This window comes from Notolabrus celidotus, chromosome 15 (assembly GCF_009762535.1).
Source record: "Notolabrus celidotus isolate fNotCel1 chromosome 15, fNotCel1.pri, whole genome shotgun sequence".
Classification (NCBI taxonomy): Eukaryota; Metazoa; Chordata; class Actinopteri; order Labriformes; family Labridae; genus Notolabrus; species Notolabrus celidotus.
In genome coordinates, this window is record NC_048286.1 from 21,440,632 (window position 1) to 21,460,292 (window position 19,661).

A 19,661-nucleotide genomic window follows, 5' to 3' on the forward strand; every position below is an offset into this window, starting at 1 on the left:
GTTGCTTTGAAAGCGGCCTCGTGTCTATATTTTGTGTGTTCCTGTTGACAAATCCTATCACTGCTATGCAGATGATACACAGCTTTTCCTGTCTTTTCCACATGAAGACACAACTGTCTCAGCTGGGATCTCATCCTGCCTTGCTGACATTTCTAAATGGATGAGGAAACGTCACCTACAGCTCAACCTGTCCAAGACTGAGCTTATTATTATTCAAGCCAGTCCCACTACGGACCCACAGATCCGTATCCAGTTTGGATCTCAAAACCTCATGCCCACTATGTCTGCCCGAAATCTGGGTGTCATGATCGATGACCAGCTAACCCTCAAGGTTCATGTTGCCTCGATTGCTCGGTCCTGCCGTTTTTCCCTCTATAACATCAAGAGGATCAGACCCTACCTGACAGAACATGCAACACAGCTTCTGGTTCAGGCTCTTGTAATGTCACGCATTGACTACTGCAACTCTCTACTGGCAGGCCTCCCTGCATGCACAGTTAAACCTCTGCAAATGATCCAGAACGCAGCAGCACGTCTGGTCTTCAACCAGCCTAAGACAGCTCATGTCACTCCCCTGCTCATTTCGCTACACTGGCTTCCAGTTGCAGCTCGCATCAGATACAAAATTCTAATCATGACTTACAAAGCAGTCACCAAAACCGCTCCAGTTTACCTGGAACCCCTCATCCAGGTCTACTGCCCTTCTCGCCCGCTACGCTCAGCCTCTGAAAAGCGCCTAGTGCTTCCAGCACACAAGGCCTCAAAATCACTAGCTTGACTCTTCTCTTCTGTTGCCCCTAAATGGTGGAATGAATTGGTCAACTCCATTCGATCTGCAGAGTCCCTGTCTACTTTCAAAAGACAATTAAAGACCCAGCTCTTTAGGAAACACTATGCACTTAGCTAGACTGTTCTCCACTGTTGTCCCCAGTGGCAGATCATGTCGTCCAGCTACAATTGACTCGCACTTTCCAGCTCTACTCTGGGAATCTGTGTTCAGCTCTTGAGTGACCCAGCACTTGGTACTTTGGTCATTATTGTGGTGATGTTAATTGTTGATGATGATAACGGAAAGTCTTAAATGGTTTGGTTGCTTCATTGTAGATGTTCCTTATTTAAAAAATAAAAAAAATCCTTACTTACTTTTGTGCATTGCCTTTACACTGCTTGGCAGTACCTGCACCCAGATTGACTTGAAGCGCTTTGTTACTCTTACTGATCTTGTTTCCTCTTGTCTAGATCTTTGCTTGTGTTGTTCTTGTTCTCGTATGTACGTCGCTTTGGATAAAAGCATCTGCTAAATGACATTGTAACATTGTAACATTGTAACAAATGTCCCACAGATTCTCTATACGATTCAGGTCAGGCCTGTTCGATGGCCAATGAAGCACAGTAATATCATGCACAGCAAACCATTTTGTTGGAGTTTTGGCGCTATGGGCAGGTGCTATGCCCGCTAGGGGAAAAAAACAGCATTGATAGAACACAATGGATCAACACCAGCAGATGACATGGCACCCAAAATCATCATAGACTGCTGAAACGTCACACAGGTCTTCAAATGCCTCCAATTCAGCCTCTCCATTTTTCCTCCAGACTCTAGGGCATTCATTTCTGAATGAAATTTATTTTCAGCTTAGACGTCAGAAGCTCCCACAACACACTTCTGAAATACACAAGTCTCTGTCCACTTCTTGTACAGCTCTTTAAAGTTCTTAAATCAACTTTCCTTGGCAATCTTCCCAAAGCTGCAGTCATCCCTGTTGCTTAGACACCTTTACCTACCACATTTTTCCCTTCCAGTCAACTCTCTATTTGTATGCATAAAAAGGTAAGTTAAGGAGAAGGTTCATATTTAGTGTCGAGGCTTGACGGTAATCTTTCAGTAAGGAAGAGACGGTTTTACACGTCTGAATTAATGGAAGCAGTCATGTAACTTTGGTCTTTTTTGCCCTCAAGGCTTCTGTGGTGGTCACGTGACTAAAAATTATGCAAATGATACGTAAATCACGCCCTCATAGTCCCTCCCCTCAAACCCTCCCCTCCGTGCCAAAACAGTGACAAAAATTTGAAACTGAAAAACCAAACTTTGAAAAAAAACTGCATTCAAAAAGAGAAATGCTTCATTGAAAAAATTATCTGTCATTGAAAAAAAAGTGACATCAAATAAACATAATATGAGTGTCATTCAAAAACATATTAGAATGCAAAAATTCTAGAAATTAAATAATATAACATTCGATTTGTGTGATTTTAACTTCAGTGAAACGTTTTCAATGCCAATACCTGTTTTAATGCCGTTAAAATTTTTTACAATACAAGTGTTTCAATGCCAGAGTTTCTTTTTTTCAGTTTCAGGTTGTGTTTTCAATGCCAAATTTTATTTTCAATACCAAACATTAAAGTCATCGTTTTGGCTCCATTAAAACAGCACTCCACTAAAGGCCAGCCGTTTCGGCAATGACCCTCTGTGACTTATCCTCCTTGAGGAGGTTGTCCATTAACACAAGTCTTCCCCATTATTGTAGTTGCCTGTTGTGAACCAGACTAAGAGATATTCAGTAGAATTCTGTGTGAATGGTAATTTATACACTTTGCTAAATTTATGCAAAATTAAATATTTTAATATTTTGAGATAAGTATTAGTATTTAAATTACTTGCGCTATAGGCCACAATTATCTAAATTAAAATGGAAAAATACTTGAAAATTTCTAGTTTTCATGTCACCAGAGTGGAATAAATTATATTTCACTTTTGAATATATTGAACCTTTTACTGAATATATTTCACAATATTCTAATTTAGTGAGACGCACCTTTATAGTAAATGAGTGATGTTGTGAATTTGAACCCTGACACAAAGAGAAAGGGACTTTTCTCAATTAAAGACGAGCCTGAGATAGGAGCTAACATTTTTGCCACAGTGTCAACAGGCAGACATGAAATGAAAAAATGAAAAAAATATGCCAGACTCCTTTCTCCTTTCAGCAGATTGATTTGATATGACATGGGTAAGCAGGATGTCTGTGGTGCAGTTTTGACCCACAGAATCAAGTACTCAACCCAGCAGGGTTATAACAACTGATAAAACAACGCATTCTAATACACACAGCGTGACAGATCTGTGTGTTCTGGCTTGGTGTGGTAGCCAATGACATGATTTGACTGTGCTCAATTTAAGCATAGAAATAGAAAAGAAAACGCTTGAGAAACATTTCTTGCATGAGCCCCCTCCTTACCCCTTCACCTGCTAAATTCCTCCTCCTCATCATCCCTCTATCTAAATTCTGTGACACACTGAAAGGCTGTATGGTAAATATTGTGTGTAGATTCGACTGTCATCATGCCCGATTTTCAGACAAAATCCTTATGCGAGCCTTCTGTAAAAGTCAAGGTGACCTGCTGCTGCTGCTGGTGAGAAAAATTGGAGTTGAGGATTATGTCAGCACAAAGATGTCTGTATTTCTCATTTACCCGCCATATATTACACACACCTCTGCTGAGTTAAATACAAAGGATTTTCTGTTATTCGCCAGCTGATATTGTGTCTGTAAAATACAGTTTCATCCACATTTATAGCTCAAGTCACGTGCTGTCACATTTATATTGGTAGAAATCCAGGTTCAATTTCTACCTCCATCCTTTGTCTCCATCTGCTCTGCCTGTCTTGCAGAGCCCCTACCTCGCTAAATTTACTTTCCCACCCACCCTGACATCACACCCTCATTTTCCATCTACTACTTCAAATCACTTTTCCTCCCTCCCCTCTCTCTTTTGGTTAGCCTCATTCAGAAAAGGGCTTTTGTGATTGGCCAGTATTTATATCAACTAGGTCCCAGTGCCACCTGGGACAATGGTCTCCAGTCAGATCCAGGTCACATCAAGCAGAACTGTTTCTTGGCTCTGCACGGATCAGTCCAGTCCAGTCCAGTCCAGTCCACTCCGGTCCAGTCCATCTGCCACACAAGCCAGCAGCTTCACAGACAGACAGAGCTACTGCACCGACTCACCCACTGGCATCACACACACACAGGTAGGGAAGGCACACACACACATACACCAGCAGGTGCTGCATCACTGCTCTAGTTTGCCTCATACACATACAGGTAGACAGTGGGAGATGTGTCTGATTTCAGTCACCTGCATCATGCACACAGGTGAATATCCTCACAGAGCTTACCTCTGAGCCCAGGAGAGCCTCTGTTGCAGGGACGCCTTTTCACAGAGGATGACAATACCGGCAGTGATGCTGAAAGACAGGTAAAGGTAAGTGAATGTAGCTGCAACCTGCATGCTTAACAGGCTAGTACTGTAGATGTTCAATGTATAATGAAATCAAATACTGCCTATTAAGAATAGACAACATCACATATGTTATGATAAATAATATCACTAGCATTAGGCTATATGAGCATACTATAAATGTTTATATGATACAAATAGCAAAACTTTTACAGCACTGACTGAAATGTTAAGACTTCCTAATGTTACTGATGGTAAATTAGGCAATAGGGCACCAAAAGGATAGAGATACAATGATTGGCCTTGCAAATACATGCTACCTTGACCCAGCGTTGGTACTCACTCCCGTCAGTGTTTTCACAGTTACTAGAGTAGTTTACACAGGATTACATGAGGTTAATCCATTTACAGTATTAAGAGACATGAGTCGCCATCTGTCTGTATTTATCACAGCGAGGGAGCCGCCAGCACCGGCTGACTGGAAACAAACTACACGGTGAGGCGCCTTTTTACGCACAGTGCGTTATAATAACACAAAGATAACATTACAGCTGGATGATAGTCCGGTTTGGGTTGATCGTCTGTTGTTTGTTATTCACGGCAGTCCAATGCTTGTCACGACCTTTAAACTGCGCGCGCACTAAAGCCAGGTTGGTGAGATTTGCTGCCTTCACATGCTATCGTAAACCACAGCTCCAGCCATTTCTCGTGTTAGTGTTGCTCTTGCATTCAAGAATACTATCAAGGTTAGTTTGACAGGAATGAATCATTAGAATCCAAGCAACCGATTAGTAATATGATGTTGCACTGTACGGTTACAGTGATGGGAGGACATTACACGCCACAAATCAAGTTATCTTGCTATATTATATTATGTTATATTACATTATTATTGTTTACTACAACTCACGGTCATACTACATACCCATATTGTTTTTATGTATTGCTTACTGAAACATTTTTAATACTGCCTGTAATTACTGCTATCTAATCTAAATTCCATTTGTAACATTGTATATATCTAAATTGTAGTTTTTTCTTTATTTATCTATTTTTGTTTTATTTTATTCTATTTAATTTTATTTCATTTAATTTTACTCATTGTAACTTCTTCTTGAATGTACTTATGTCTGGGTTGCTGTAATAACTGAATTTCCCCCCCGGGGATCAGTAAAGTAATATCTTATTTTATCTTAAGTTAAAGTAGTTTTGCTTAAAGCTGTCGTGAGGAACTTTTGTTTTGTATCGATTCTGGCGTCCCATTGTGGACAAAGTGATACCTCTATTCATGCAAAAGTGGTGTTTTCAACAAAAACCTCGTCCTGTTGTCTTTTAACAGCCAACTTTATAAGGCAATGTGATTATTTTCAATGAAACAGTCAAATAAAGGCTGTTTCTGAAGCAAGATGTCCATCATCTGGTCTGGCACCTACCCCCTCAGGGCGGTTTCAGGCATTAAAAATGACTACAGAGAAGGTGTCAGTGTTGTTGCTGATGGTCTTGTTTGCTATTAAAGGTCATAAAGAGGCATCTGTATCATTTTCAGTCTGTTTCTCAGCCAGTTAAAAACTCCTCACAGGGCCTTTAATGGCGAGATTTATAAGTGCCATGTTCAACTAACTAAATGCAAGAATTCTTTATGTAGTATCCCGAGACATTGAGATATTTTCTTTTTTTTAGTCAAAACTTTTTATTGAGATACAAACAAGGTAAACATGAAGCGCAGTGCTGATCAGTCACTGATATTTGAGGATGTTATAAATAAACACCAAACGCAGTTAGCAGTCACATCTTAATGGGGAAAGTGAGAGACATGCGCAAAGGGAAAAAAAGAACCATTAACTGCACATGGTAAGTAAGTGAAGCATGGACCTACAACAGCAGCATATGTTACTTAAGAAAATATCAAGGTAAACAAAAAGCTAAACAAAAACAATTAACAAAAAAAACAACCATTGTAAAGCAGAGAGATTTTCTGAGCATTATGCAGTGAAGTATGCTAATGTCGCCTAATCTGCTCCTAATATTTTAACCAAGTCCCTGTGCAATTTACTCCCAATTTTCCGACAGTACTTGAACGCAGCGGTCGCCCAAAGGACTTCATTGCTGCTGCAAACAGGTGAATTGTAACAAGCAGTGAAACAGAAAAGCCTCAGGCAGGCTTACGTTTTGAGTTTTTGACGAAGTCGAGAAACGTTTCGACCCCAGTTGTGAGTACTTTGCTTGAGAACTGATGATTTCATCCTACTGTGGAAGCTGTGAGTCATCATTTAGTTAAGCTTCTGGGTAGTTTGTCTGGACAGTAATTAAGTTAGAAGTAATGAACCTGCTGGGTCGTGTGAGTTCACTTTAATGAATGTCTGTTGTGTTCTGTCTTTTCTCTAACTACTCCTCCAGGAGACTCCAGCAGAAGTAATGGTGAATTAATTTCTGAAGACCACCTGAGGAAAATGGAGTTTCCAAACCAAGAGCTTGACTTTCCCTCTTGCAGTCACCAAACAAATGCAGTAGCCTAACCTCCTTAAAAAAAAAAAACACCACCAGCTTTTTCACCCAGCATTTTTCTTGCCTTATTTCTACTTTTCCAGTGTACCAGCAAATCCTCAAACATAACCTACCTGCTCTTTACCTGTACAGGTGCTTTCAGTAGCAGTGGAAGCTTCTTTCTCAGCACCTCCAGTTTTATTCTCTCTCCAGAAAACCTCCATTTCCAAATGATGCGAACGGACAGCAAAGGCCGAAGTGCCTCCCCTCACAGGATAACCTATAGGTCTGACTTTCACGCCATCAAATGTTCTTTTGACACTGGGACCGGTCTAACACCAGGGACCAAAGCTGCTGACAGACTCCCATCTAGCTTGTCAGATGCCATCATGTCCCAGACCAGCAACACCACCAGCACCAGAGGAAGAATCCCCAGCACCAGAGGGACCAAGATCAGAGATAACATCTTTCTGCAAATGGACAGCCAGCAGCTGAAACAAGATGGAGGTCCAGTGTTGAGTTCTGGCTCCACTCCCCTACTTTCTCCCCATAATCCTGGTCCACAGCTGCAGCTTTCACCTTTTTCTGGATCATCCAAACTATCATTTGGCAGCTCGTCAGCTTCGCAAGATAAACCATCCCGATCAGAGGAGATCACGGATATTGAAAGAGCTGCTCTTGCTCAGAGGTTCACTGTAACCCGGAGGTTGTTTGAGACCAAGTCGATGGAGGTTGGAGGAGGTGGAGGGCAAGTTGTGAAAGGAGTATCCAGCAGAGGAAGCAAGGGGATGGAAGACGGGAAAAGAGAGGAGTTGGAGGAGTATGGAGGAGGAAGCAGTGAAATGGATAAAGAGGAAGAGGGGAGTGAGGATAGGAAGGATACAGAGGAGGAGGGTTCTGATAGAGAGGAATCAATAAACCTACCCACCATCATGAATATTTCCATGCCAAAGCCTCCTGCACCAGCCCCCCTGACAACCCCTAAATCTCCTGAATGGGACAGTCTTGGGGAAAAATCTGCTTCCTGTCCTGATGAAAATGATGAAATTTCACACTCAAAACTAGACAAGGAATGCACAACAAACGGTGTATGCTTGACTCCGGAGAGGCCAGTCAGGGCAGAGCTTGTGGACGTAAAGACTGAGTCGTCAGAAAGTGATGAGAACGAAGAAGAGAAGGTCAAATACTGGCTTGAAAGGGAAAAGAGCATTAACAGAGGTGTGGGAGAAAGTGTTACAGATCTGGATGATGATGTTTTTGAGGAACCTTACATGGAAACAACAAAAAGAGAAGCATATACAGTAGAAAATCAAGAAGGACCAAGAGCAGGAAAACTTCAGCCTCCCCAGAAAGAGTCACCAGCCAGCATGTCGTGTTTAAGAGAGAGTACGGTTGTCAGGGAAGGTGGTGGAGACAAGTATCGGCAGGTGAATGAACAATGGGAGGGGCACAGCAGAAAGTTTATTGCACAGACTCAGAAGTCAACAGATAAAGGTGAGAAAATGACAGATGCAGCAGTGGAGGAATGGACGAGGAGAGGCATGATGGAAGAGGAGGTAGAAGTTAAGTTTTACAATGTAGAAAAGAGGAAAAGTGGAGGCAGAGGAGAAGAAAAATACACAGACAGTCAGACTGAAGAAGAAGAAGAAGAGGAGGAGGAAAGTGAGAGGGGCGAGAGTTCAGTATCTGAGCTGCAGGAGCCCGACGAGGACGTCAAGCAGGAGGAGTGCAGAGGGGACAGTGGAGGAGATGAAGGAGGTGAAGAGGACCAGACAGAATCTGCTGTTTTCTTAGGGATTGAAAATGCAGCTTTTGTGCATGAGCTTTCAACAAAACAGGAACTGGAAAACTCCATAAATGTAGATAGTCAACACCGCTTGAAGTATGAGGAAATTCCTGGCATCCCTGCTCTGTCGGATGAGGAAGATGAGGATGAAAAGAAAGCTGCAAACAGAATGGTCAAATTCTCCACAGCGCCAATCAAGGTAAGATAAAGAAAGATGTTCAAAAAATCAAGGTTTTCAGGGTCCATTCTTCACAGCTGCAGGGCCACTCGTCCCATAATTCTTGTGTTTGAGGAAGCTCTTAATTTGTAGATTTGTGTGAATGTCCGTTCCAGCGAGTTTTTGACTTCATGTAAGAGAAGTGTTAGCCCAAAGCAATGTTTCGAATCCATCAGAGGAGGAGGAAAGGCAAGACTCCACATGCTTCACTCTGTCAGCGCTCTGCACAGAAAGCATTCCTGTGGCTGTGAAAGGCATTAAAGTGGCTCAATTCATTACAAACGCATTTAGTTTCAGTTACAGGAAGTCATGTTTGCATTGAGATTTATTGCAATCCTTTAACTACGCATTTATAGTATGTCTTTTTCTTTCTCGATCCCACACTGAGACATTTGCCAACATAAACAAGGTGTTTTCATGTAGCTTTACAGTCGTGCTTTACACATGTTCAAGCTATCGGGCACAGTTTCTTAATTGGACTTTAATTTGATGTGTTAATGTAAGCTGAGGCCCTTTGCAGTGACTCAAACTGTCCTTTTGATGCTCTCTTTTAGGTGTTCAACACTTACTCTAATGCAGATTACGACAGACACAATGAGGATATTGACCCGGTGTCCGCCTCGGCAGAGTATGAGCTGGAGAAGAGAGTGGACAGGATGAACGTCTTTCCGGTAGAGATAGAGAAAGGTGCGTAACTTGTTCACTTTAAAACCCCAGAAAGATTAAAAAAAAAAATGTAAGAGGTCATATACAACATGTTCCAAATTATTATGCATTATGTATAGTTGCATTTTTGTGAATATGTTAAAAACTATGTCAACAGTCGTTTTCAAATTTGTTAGGAAGTCCGATAGTGAATATATTTCTTCAACTGTGATGTTAAAATGAATTTCAGCTGTATTTTCAAATAAATGCAGAATCTACAGAAATGAGTGTGCCAAATTATTATGCAAGTTGGTGATAAGAGCATATAACTTGTGAAATTAAAAACTAGGCACCATTTTAAACGTTCTATTGATTGAAAATAATATTTACTATAACTGTATTCAAACTTCAACAAAAACAACAGTTTTCTTTACATTTGTATACAGAATAAAACTGTTAATGTCTTTAAAACATCATGTCCAATATAACCTCCTTTTTTTTTCAGTGAGGGTCAGAGGTCACTGGTAAACAGATTTAGTGAGGTTTCTGATGACTTCTCTGCTGACACTGTGTGCTGCACCTTGTAAGGCTTTCCAAAGAGGCTCTTTTGAGCTGTATCTCTTGCCATTACTGTAAATTATCTTCTTTATTATTGACCACAAGTTCTAAGTCAGGTTGAAATCGAGTAAGCAGGCAGGCCAGTTCATGAGGCGATCTGACTTCCTAACGAATTTGAAAACGACTGTTGACATAGTTTTTAAAATATTCACAAAAATTCAACTTGCATAATAATTTGGAACACGGTGTAGTAGCAGTGCTTTGACACAAAGTACCTGTTTTCCATCTTTTGTTTCCCAAATCAATTGAGTTTCCTGTTGGTCATTTTCCTGTTGATGAATTAACTTCTAATTAAATGCCCCCAAGATACATTTTCCCTAGACAAAAGTGGTACATAAAACTACATCTACGTACTTATATGACACAAAGACGGTCACATGATAATGATTAACTGAAAACAAAAAGAACAGAAAATGTGAAATACTCATTGTGAGATTATTGGTGAAAATATAAACATTTAAAGCAGATACTGTTTGATTTGATTTGATGTCTTTATTGCAATTATGTAAAAGTAAAATAGAAAAAAAACCTATACAATTAGTAAAGAAGAAATAGTTATAAGAACATACAATAAAAAAAATAAGAAATAGTTATACAAAAGAAACAAAATCAATCAGTTCCATTAGCAAACACTGAATCATTTTACTTTATATGTTCAAAAAGGAGTAGGAAGAAGTTAAAACGTTTCTAATCCTACCCCTTTATTCACTATTTTCTGGCATTATACTAGTGCATTATACTGTTGCACATAAATAGATGAGAATAACTTAACAAGTCAAACTAAAATAAATATATCAAAGAAAAAACTGATTCCCAATCACTATAACTCCACTCACAATTAATGGACAACAGAGACAGTGCTGTCAACGTATAATACTCTACAGTTTAAAGAAAACATGTGAGCATAGAACAGATCCTACACAAATCACACAACAAACCTTCAATGTGTCCCACAATGAGAAGGAGGAAAACTTAATATTCCCATTATTTTAACAAGTAAACAATAAAAAAATGACACATAATGAGTTGAAATGCATACATCTTACTTAATATATATAGTATACTTAATTTCAACTCTTATTCCATGAACTAAGTTTCATCCGAGGAGGTTTTCCCTCTTCTTTTATGTACTTTTAGCTTCTTAACAGGGAGATAACACTTTGCTTGTTGATTTAAAAAAAAGACTCCTGATGTCATTTTCTTGTAGGTGAAGATGGTCTGGGCATCAGTATCATCGGGATGGGCGTAGGAGCCGACCAAGGACTGGAAAAACTTGGAATCTTTGTTAAGACAGTCACTGAAGGAGGACCAACTCTGAAGGATGGAAGGTACGGTACATTTCAGCTTGAGTCTTGTTTTGCAGAGGATTCAGTCTGGGTTGAACTACAATTTATGTATTTTTCTTTTTGTTGTTTGCTAGGATTCAGGTGAATGACCAGATTGTGGAGGTGGACGGGCTGAGCTTGGTCGGAGTGTCGCAGCTGTTTGCAGCCACAGTCCTTAAGAACACATCAGGCCTGGTCAAGTATGTCATAAAGTGTCAGAGCAATGTGGTGTGGATGGCTCATCCCGAGTTTTTCTTTCCACATATGTTACATACAAAGCTGCTGCTTTGGGAGTAATGTTTGAACTCTTTCAAAGGAATGATTCAGAGATGAGGTATGAGGTATTTGATTAGTCACTATTTTAAAAAAAACTGCCATCTGATCAGTGACAGTGGCAGACTTCAGAGTGTTTGTTACATTACTGAAGCTATTTTAAGAGGGAACCGTGACAGAAAGATAAAAATAATTTCTCTCCCTTAAGAAGTTGTTTTAAAGGATGATTTTTAAAAATTGCCTCTAGGATGTTCAGCCTGTAAAGTACATATGATACTGAAAGTGCTGCCAACCATTTTTCTGATCATATCATAGGGTTATTATTGTCAGCTTGACTTCTGCACTTCATTGTACTTTATGTCTGCAGCTATCAAACATAATATCAAACACTATCATAATGACAATATGCAACACAATAGAAGAGATTTCTGCATGCCACTGTAGAGAAGAAGCCCAAATATGAAGGATGAGCACACTGTAATTTAATCTTGAGCCTTTGTTCATGTTAGAAACAGCACCTGTGATTTACCTGCTATGACTGGTCAAACAGTGTGCTGGGAAAAGGTCCCAACTCTCTGCTGTGTGATAATTACTCACAGCTTCAATTGATTTCTCTCCCCCGGTTGCAGGTTTCTGATTGGCCGAGAAAGGGAGGGGGTGGAGAGCGAGGTAGCGCGACTGATCAATGAAAGCCTGGAAATGGATAAAACGTCCAGACAGGTGCGTTTTCCCAAAAAAGAGGAGCGGAGTTACCATCGGTTTAAGTGGTCGACATAGTTTGACTGAACTTTTTTTAAAATTGGTTTCTTTTTTTTTTTTATCTATGAAGAGTGGAGATTCAATTGGAGATGAGGATTACGATGGGCTCATGTCAGAGAGGGGCTCATTGGTTGAAGAAGAGGAGGAAGATGAAGAAGAGGATATGACTTTTCTCTCCTGTGTGGACCATGATCAACTCTGCCTCAAATACCAGCAGGTACTGTTCATGCAAAGTCATATAACAGGGAAATGTATAGTTTTCCATGCACTAATTTGAAGGAAGACGTCTCTCTGATTATGAAGAATGATATTTATAGAGGTATATTCATCTTAAGAGAAAACAAGATATTAAATATATATATTATTTCTTTATTTTTCTATTATAGAAGCGATGCTAATTTGAGTTTTATTCTCCTGCCCATCATTTTAGGTCAAATAACGGTACCTCATTTTGTTCACACATTCAACACATTCATATTTGATTTTTCCACATTTCTGTCTTCACAGCTTCAGTCAAAACTTCGTAGCAAAGGAGCCAAACTTCACAATGTGAGAGCAAAGGTAGGTCGATCAGCTGACATTGACTCTGGCACACAAACTAATAACTGTGCTCACATTAATGTGCCACCTTTTGAATCCACATTTGGAACAGTCTGACCCATTTAACTGTGTATGAGTTGGCTCGCTCTAGAGTTACTAGGACACAGGCCGCAATCCAGCACTTGTGTGCGTCGGCCCCCTGCTTTTCCGCCTTTTGCCTTGAAGTAATCACGGCTCTGACATAACTGGGTTGGCTAAAGCCGTTCAGTAGAAAATGTGTCTTTCGTCTTTCTGGCGGTGTTAGATCAGTGAATACTCCGTGTGCCGTTTCAAAAAGATTTTGATGTGAGGATTGAAAAAGTGCACAGTTTTCTCTGCTTCCAAGAATAGTTTGAAACGTTTGATGAAAGAACAAAAAGACTCTCTCTTTTTTTTTTCTTCTACTTAAAAAAACATGCATTGGTACAAATATGTATAACTTATTCTTTTACTTGTATGTGTGCCAAGTTAAAGACATGGGAGGAACGGCAGGCTTGTTGGGAGAGCCAGAAAGCCGACTTGGAGCAGAGAGCTGAGGATGAAGAGGACAAAGCTGAAAAACTAGAGAAGTATGGTGACCCTTTTTTCTAAAGTAAATCTTCATCAAGATCCTTCTCAAGTATATACAGATCAATTCTTAAGTCAAGCCTAAACCCTGTTAATAGTCATGTGAAAATTCATTATGAGGATCATATTGATAGTTACAAGGGTATAAATGCCCCTCACTCTCTTTATTAGGTACTGGCAGGAGGCCCAGACACTGTGCAGAGTGGTGAGCCAGAGACTGTCTGATGCCCAGAGCCAATCAGAGAGCCTGGAGATCAAATACAACAAGGCCAAGAGACTGATCCGAGAATACCAGAGCAGGTAATTATCTAGTCAATCCAATCAAGTAATTTCTCTAAGGCTACATTCACACTGCAAGGCTTCATGCTCAATTCAGATTTTTTGCTCAGATCCAATTTTTTGTTTGCCTGTTCACATTACCATCTAGAATGTGACCTGTATCTGATTCCAGTGTGAACTGTTTGCGGATCCGAACTGCCCCACATGCGCTAAAGAACAGTAACAATGACGTCACATGCAGCTGTTTCATAAACGTAAACATGGAGGAAGTCAGCATTATTGCCTTTGTTCCAAAGTTTCTGTGCAGTGGGAGCCGGAGAATGAATGACCAGGTGTGGAGGAGGTCAAGTATAAAGAAAAAGAGAGCCAAATTACTTGTTTCGGCTTTTTGCAAAGCTGTGGCCGCAAATACGATTGAAAGGTCTATGTGGATGCGGACACGGAGTCAGGAGTTGTGGGTCTGCAGCGTTAATAGTTTCACAGAGACAGAGTTTATTCAAAACTTCCAGATGTCGAGGGCAACTTCAATTACATCTGTCAGCGGCTCTCCCCAAGACTCCTTAGGAAGGACTCTCAATTGAGGCGCTCCATCTCCATCTATAAAGTGACGTGAAAGTATCAAATGCGCATCAAATCCGCCTTGGCCGTTCACACTGAGGTCGCATTGAAAAAATCAGATCTGTATCTGATTCTGGACCACATATGGAAGTGGTCTAGATCTGATTTTAAAAAACAGATTTGGGCCAGATTTGAGTGTTCACACTGCCTCTAAAAAATCTGACCTGGTCACATGACCCCCAAAAAATTGGATTTGGGCCTCTTTTGCCTGCAGCGTGAACATGGCCTAATACTCTCTTACCATCCTGTAAGATTCTACAAGTTTTGCAAGTTTTAAATCTTTAAGATTTGGAATTAAACTTGTTAAGTCATGTCTTTTCTATTTAGTGAAGAAGAGAGGGAGCGAAGAGAAGCAGATTTGAGGAGGGAATTGGAGGAGAGAGATAAGCAGCACAGAGAGACGGTTGAAAGACTGCAAATCCAGGTAAGAGGAGACTTCTCAGTCCTGTGTGGATTTGCTTTACTGATCCTGCTTGTGCTCTGTAGTCATTGTTTCACATGTTTTATCACAGATAGCACAGCTGGAGGGAAGAGAGCATGTACCTGAAAGACAGAACCACTCTTTGGACTCTGTAGTCACAGGTAAGCAGCTAAAGTACTGTAACTGCAGAGTGTTGATGTGACTGTCTTTGACTGTGTGACACAAACCAGATATTTTACGTTTATACACTTTTATGTTCATAAATTAGTCTACCTTTGTTTAACCTTTTGAATGAAAATACACTTTTTGACTTAACATGAAATGTGTGTTTGTCTCAGGTTCAGACTGGTGTCTTCCAGTCCCCGATACAGGACGTCTGGACTCCAGCGCTCACATAGCCAGAGCTCAGCTGGCCCAGAAATCCAAGCGCCACCCCCCATCCCGAGACAAACTCAGAGAGAGCTTCAGGAAACAGGTAGGGCAAGATGCAAAAAAGTAACAGAGGATAGTCTTGCTGAAAAATACAGGGAATAGTAAAAGGCAGTAAATGAATCAATTTAAGCGAATAAGCTACGCATTATACCAAAATAGATGCTACTTAGAAGATCACATGACTCTGATGCTGATAAAAAAAGGTGTAGGTATGTAAGGTGGTTGTATATAATCATAAACAGAGTGTGATGTTTTCTTTGCAACATTAGAGATACAAACTGAAGTGTAGGAATGGGAGTCGTTCAACAAGTCAAATCATGGCGAATTTCAATTAATCAATCTTTATTTGTATAGCAGCAAATCACAATACGCTTTATCTCAAGACTCTTTTACAAACATAGTAGGTCTAGACTGTACTCCATGTTAAATTATTAACAAAGACCCAACATCAAGACAGGATAAGATCCAGTCCTACCTTACAGACAGGACTTATCTTATCTCATCTTAATCCACCATGAGTATAGCACCTGGCAGTATTTAGCGAGTTGCAGCGGCAAGGAAAAACATCCTTCTTTTTTTTTTAAGTTATATTTTTTTGGGCTTTTTACCTTTTGTTTGATAGGACAGCTGAAGAAAGACAGGAAAGGCAGGGAGAGAGTGGGGGAAGACATGCAGGAAATGGTCATGGCCGGGAATCGAACCGGCGACCCCTGCGACGAGGACTGTAGCCTTTGTATGTGGGGCGCTTAGACCGCTAGTCCACCAGTGCCCCAAAAAACTTCTTTTAACAGGCAGAAACCTTGAGCAGAACCAGACTCATGTTAGACAGCCATCTGCCTCCATTGAGTTGAGTTGAGTTGAGTTGAGTTGAGTTGAGTTGAGAGAGAGGGAGAGGGGGAGAGAGAGAGAGAGAGAGAGAGAGAGAGAGAGAGAGAGAGAGAGAGAGAGAGAGAGAAAATACTGATAGTAATAGCAGAAGTAGTAGTAATAGTTGTTGTAGCTGAAAAAGTCCCAACATGAATGTAGTAGAAGTAGAGTTCTTGTTTTGCCTTTTCTTTAAGCTGATTTTTGTATTTGCTTTGTCTCTGTTATGTTGTTTTTCTCAGGAATATAGAGGGAGAATATCTATTATCAAGAGAAAAAATGACTGAATTTCTTTTATTTAATCTTTAATTTAAGGAAGAAGATCATCAGAAACAGGAGAGCACATCGCTGTCTGCCTCTACGGTAGCTCAAAGGATCAGCAGAAGTGACCTCTCCAGTTCTTCATCGTTCCCATCCCTCAGTTCTCAACCGCCTACCAGCTCCAACTTCACACCTCCTGTCTACATCAACGACACTGCCACTCCCTCATCCTGCAAATCCTCTGCCTCCAGGAGGTCCAAAAGGAAATTTCCAGACTTCAGGTGCAGGGTCACGGACTCATTGGTTTTTAGATCCGAGGATAAAATAATCAGGAATGTTTGCTGTTTTATTCGCTTTCCTAAAAGCCATAGTAGTTTTGTATATTCCCTCTCAGCCATAGCACATTTCTGCTGTCTTGCCACAGTCTCAGGTGGAGTCGAGACACTGACTGGACATATTTGCCGATGGGAGATTTTTTTCTTTTATAGTTTTAATTGTTTGATGTAATTTAATTCTGCTTCAGTGGTCTTCGAAAGTCTCTCGGGAAAAGGAGAAGTGAGAAACTACGCAAAAGGTCTATGAACAACAGGTAAGATATTATGTAAAGAGCAGAAAATATCAAACTAGGCTCTTCATATTTAATTTTTGACTTAAACTTACACACTGTCACTCCAGTACAAATCCAATGGCTTGTGAAAGCACATTTTCAATTGGAAGTACAATCCTCAAAACAAACTTATTGTAATACATGAAAAAATGAATTGAAACATATGATTTAATAATAAAAATAATAATAATGCACATAAAAAAAAAGAATAATAATAATAATAATAATGATAAAAAAATAATACTTACAATAATAAAAAACGATGTTATTAATTAGAAATAATCTTGATAATAATTGATAAGACTTATGTAGCGCTTCTAGATAATCATAGATACAAATCCAATAATGAAATACCAAATAATTTAAAATGTAACTTTTTTTTCCTGACAGGGCGTCCTGTGGTGATCTGATAGATGAGCCTGCTGGAGTTTCTCCATCAGGTTCCATCACCTCCATGCCTTCCTGCCTGCCCTTCCCCTGGTTTGGAGAGAGAGGAAAAGAAAAAGATGTGGAACGAGGCAGGGAGAGACTCCGCTCCGTGTCCAGTAGCAGCCTGCCGTATCTGACCACCACAGGTAGAAGAGATCAGGTAAGAAAGGCTCCATGAAGGCTCACATGTTATAACAGGGGTTTAAAAGAGGCTGTTTGTATGCCTTCCTCCTTCTTTGTCTGGATCTATATTTCTACACAACCTAAATTCCTTTTAAAAGATCACGCATGCATACAACACGTGTGAATCTGAGCCTGTAGGCAGTCGTGGTCTTCTTCTCTTGCTTCCAGAGTATTGGCTCTCCGGTGCGCAGCTCCAGCATGGAGGGTCATGTCTCTGATCACTCTGTCTCTGGACACTCCTACACATACACCTTTTCCTCCACTGAGGTGAGACTATCCTCTTCTTTTTCATACTTTCTAAAAACTTCTTCCCTTGGACTTTACTTCTTAGTCCAAACAGCGATTCCCCAGCCCTACTCTCGTCTTTGATTACAGTTTCCTCTCATTTTCTTTCATCTCATCTCCTCCATTTTTTCTTGCGTTTCGTCTCCGGTGTGCTGTCAGACGTTGGACGATGACCCACTTCCCAACAACAACAACAACCAGTGGCAGAGTCGACCGGTGTTGGAGTGGAGCAACCAGCAGGTGTGTCTGTGGCTAATCGCCATGAACATGGACCAGTACACATCAGCTTTTGCTGCGAGAGGAGTGGACGGGACACAGCTCCTCAACTTGGACAGTGAGAAACTAAAAGTGAGTATTTAGAGTAGGAAGATGTTGATGGACAGATACTGATTTATAACATTTTTGAGGCTCAGGTTCAGGTTCTTTTTATATATATATATATATATATATATACATATATTCATATATACATTTTTAAACAGTCTTTGCAATGTAGCTTAATTCATTTTTATTTTTGAAGAAGAAGAAGAATCCTAGTTCAGTCTATTTGTAAGGGAATGTTGAAAAGAAGTGCTCTCTAGTGGACAAAGTATGTAATGTCCACATTGTTTCTAGATAGCCTCTGACATTACTGCAATGCTGATTTTATACCCAATGTGATGAGATAGGGCTGCACGCTGGTGCAGTGGGTTGCGCTGTTGCCTCACAGCTAGAAGGTTACTGGTTCAAATCCCCGGCCGGGCAGGTGCCTTTCCGTGTGGAGTTTGCATGTTCTCCCCGTGCATGCGTGGGTTCTCTCTAGGTACTCCGGCTTCCTCCCACAGTCCAAAAAAACATGTTCACCAGGTTGATTGATCACTCTAAATTGCCCATAGGTGTGCGTGTGTGCGTGAATGGTTGTCTGTCTCTCTCTGTTAGCCCTGTGATAGGTTGGTGACCTGTCCAGAGTGTACCCTGCCTTCCGCCCGAAGTCAGCTGGGATAGACTCCAGCTCCCTGTGACCCCTAACGGGATAAGCGGTCAAGATAATGGATGGATGGATGTGATAAGATAACATGGGCCATGAACTAGTACAGTGTCCTTATATCTTCTATTCTGATTGCATTTACATTGGTAATACCCTTCTCTTTCCACAGGCTCTGGGGGTTTGTAGTCACGGGGACCGCTCTGCACTTAAGAAGAAGCTGAAGGAGATAAAGAAATGTGAGGAGAAGGAACAGAAGAAAGGAGAACCGAGGCTGAAGGAAGGAAATGTAAAAGAGAAGAATGCAGTTTTGGATAAGGAGAATGAAGAGCGAGGGAGGATGATTTTGGAGAAGTCTGTAAAAGATGTCCGACGTACTGGAAAAACAATAAGAACAGAGTCGCTCTTGTAAAGGTGATGTCAGAGAAACTGCACCAGCATGGGGCTGTTTGCAGTCTTGCACACAAAAACACACTTCTGTTTCGTTCATGGAATCAGCTAGATGTACTGCACACATCCTCCACTTTTCACTGCTTAGTGTTTATCATTTAAAATAAAGAACACGCATCAGTTTTAACTGGTAATAATGATCTTTAGACCAGAGCAGAGGTGGACTCTTGCACCAGAGTCCACCATATATCTGACAGGTTTGCTATACTTCTGAAGTGTTTTGTTTTTTAACTTTCATGAGCTTTAAATTATAATTACAAGAATTTTAACCTTTCACACAGTGCTGATTTAAGCACAAATGCATTTGCTGTAAATGTTTTTTTATGTATTAATAAATAATGATTTAAACATTTTCCTCATGCTTCCAACTCTT

General features: G+C 40.5%; 1 protein-coding gene and 1 long non-coding RNA gene across 4 annotated transcripts in view; one reads left to right on the forward strand and one right to left on the reverse strand.

Moving 5' to 3' along the window:
* The window catches only part of LOC117827347, a 7,740-nt gene extending 2,856 nt beyond the window's left edge, over positions 1-4,884 (reverse strand). The window contains exons 1-2 of the long non-coding RNA XR_004634192.1: positions 4,563-4,884; positions 4,181-4,249 (exon numbers count right to left, since the gene is read on the reverse strand). This is a non-coding gene — a long non-coding RNA (uncharacterized LOC117827347). The remainder of the gene's footprint in view (positions 1-4,180; positions 4,250-4,562) is intronic.
* Positions 4,885-6,320: 1,436 nt separating this feature from the next.
* Positions 6,321-19,643, forward strand: LOC117827348 (neurabin-1-like). 3 transcript variants are annotated; one of them, XM_034703911.1, is made up of 19 exons: positions 6,321-6,452; positions 6,640-8,711; positions 9,284-9,416; positions 11,200-11,320; positions 11,413-11,517; positions 12,220-12,310; positions 12,420-12,566; positions 12,857-12,910; positions 13,397-13,497; positions 13,667-13,795; positions 14,720-14,816; positions 14,905-14,974; positions 15,152-15,288; positions 16,425-16,651; positions 16,894-16,959; positions 17,368-17,566; positions 17,758-17,856; positions 18,034-18,222; positions 19,011-19,643. In XM_034703911.1, the coding sequence occupies exons 2-19, from the start codon at positions 6,957-6,959 to the stop codon at positions 19,248-19,250; spliced, it is 3,960 nt and encodes a 1,319-aa protein (XP_034559802.1). In that variant the 5' UTR covers positions 6,321-6,452; positions 6,640-6,956; the 3' UTR covers positions 19,251-19,643. The 3 variants fall into 3 exon arrangements, with proteins under 3 accessions (XP_034559802.1, XP_034559804.1, XP_034559803.1); XM_034703912.1 differs by having other exon boundaries at positions 6,368-6,500; XM_034703913.1 differs by lacking the exon at positions 17,758-17,856.
* Positions 19,644-19,661: the final 18 nt, after the last annotated feature.

What these genes read in the sequence shown, in the direction of transcription:
- LOC117827348 (XM_034703911.1), top strand. Translation starts at nt 6,957, where the DNA reads ATGATGCGAACGGACAGCAAAGGCCGAAGTGCCTCCCCTCACAGGATA. An exon ending in AAAGCTGAAAAACTAGAGAA is followed by an intron (nt 13,498 to 13,666) that starts GTATGGTGACCC and finishes TCTCTTTATTAG; the next exon opens with GTACTGGCAGGAGGCCCAGA. An exon ending in TTTGGACTCTGTAGTCACAG is followed by an intron (nt 14,975 to 15,151) that starts GTAAGCAGCTAA and finishes TGTTTGTCTCAG; the next exon opens with GTTCAGACTGGTGTCTTCCA.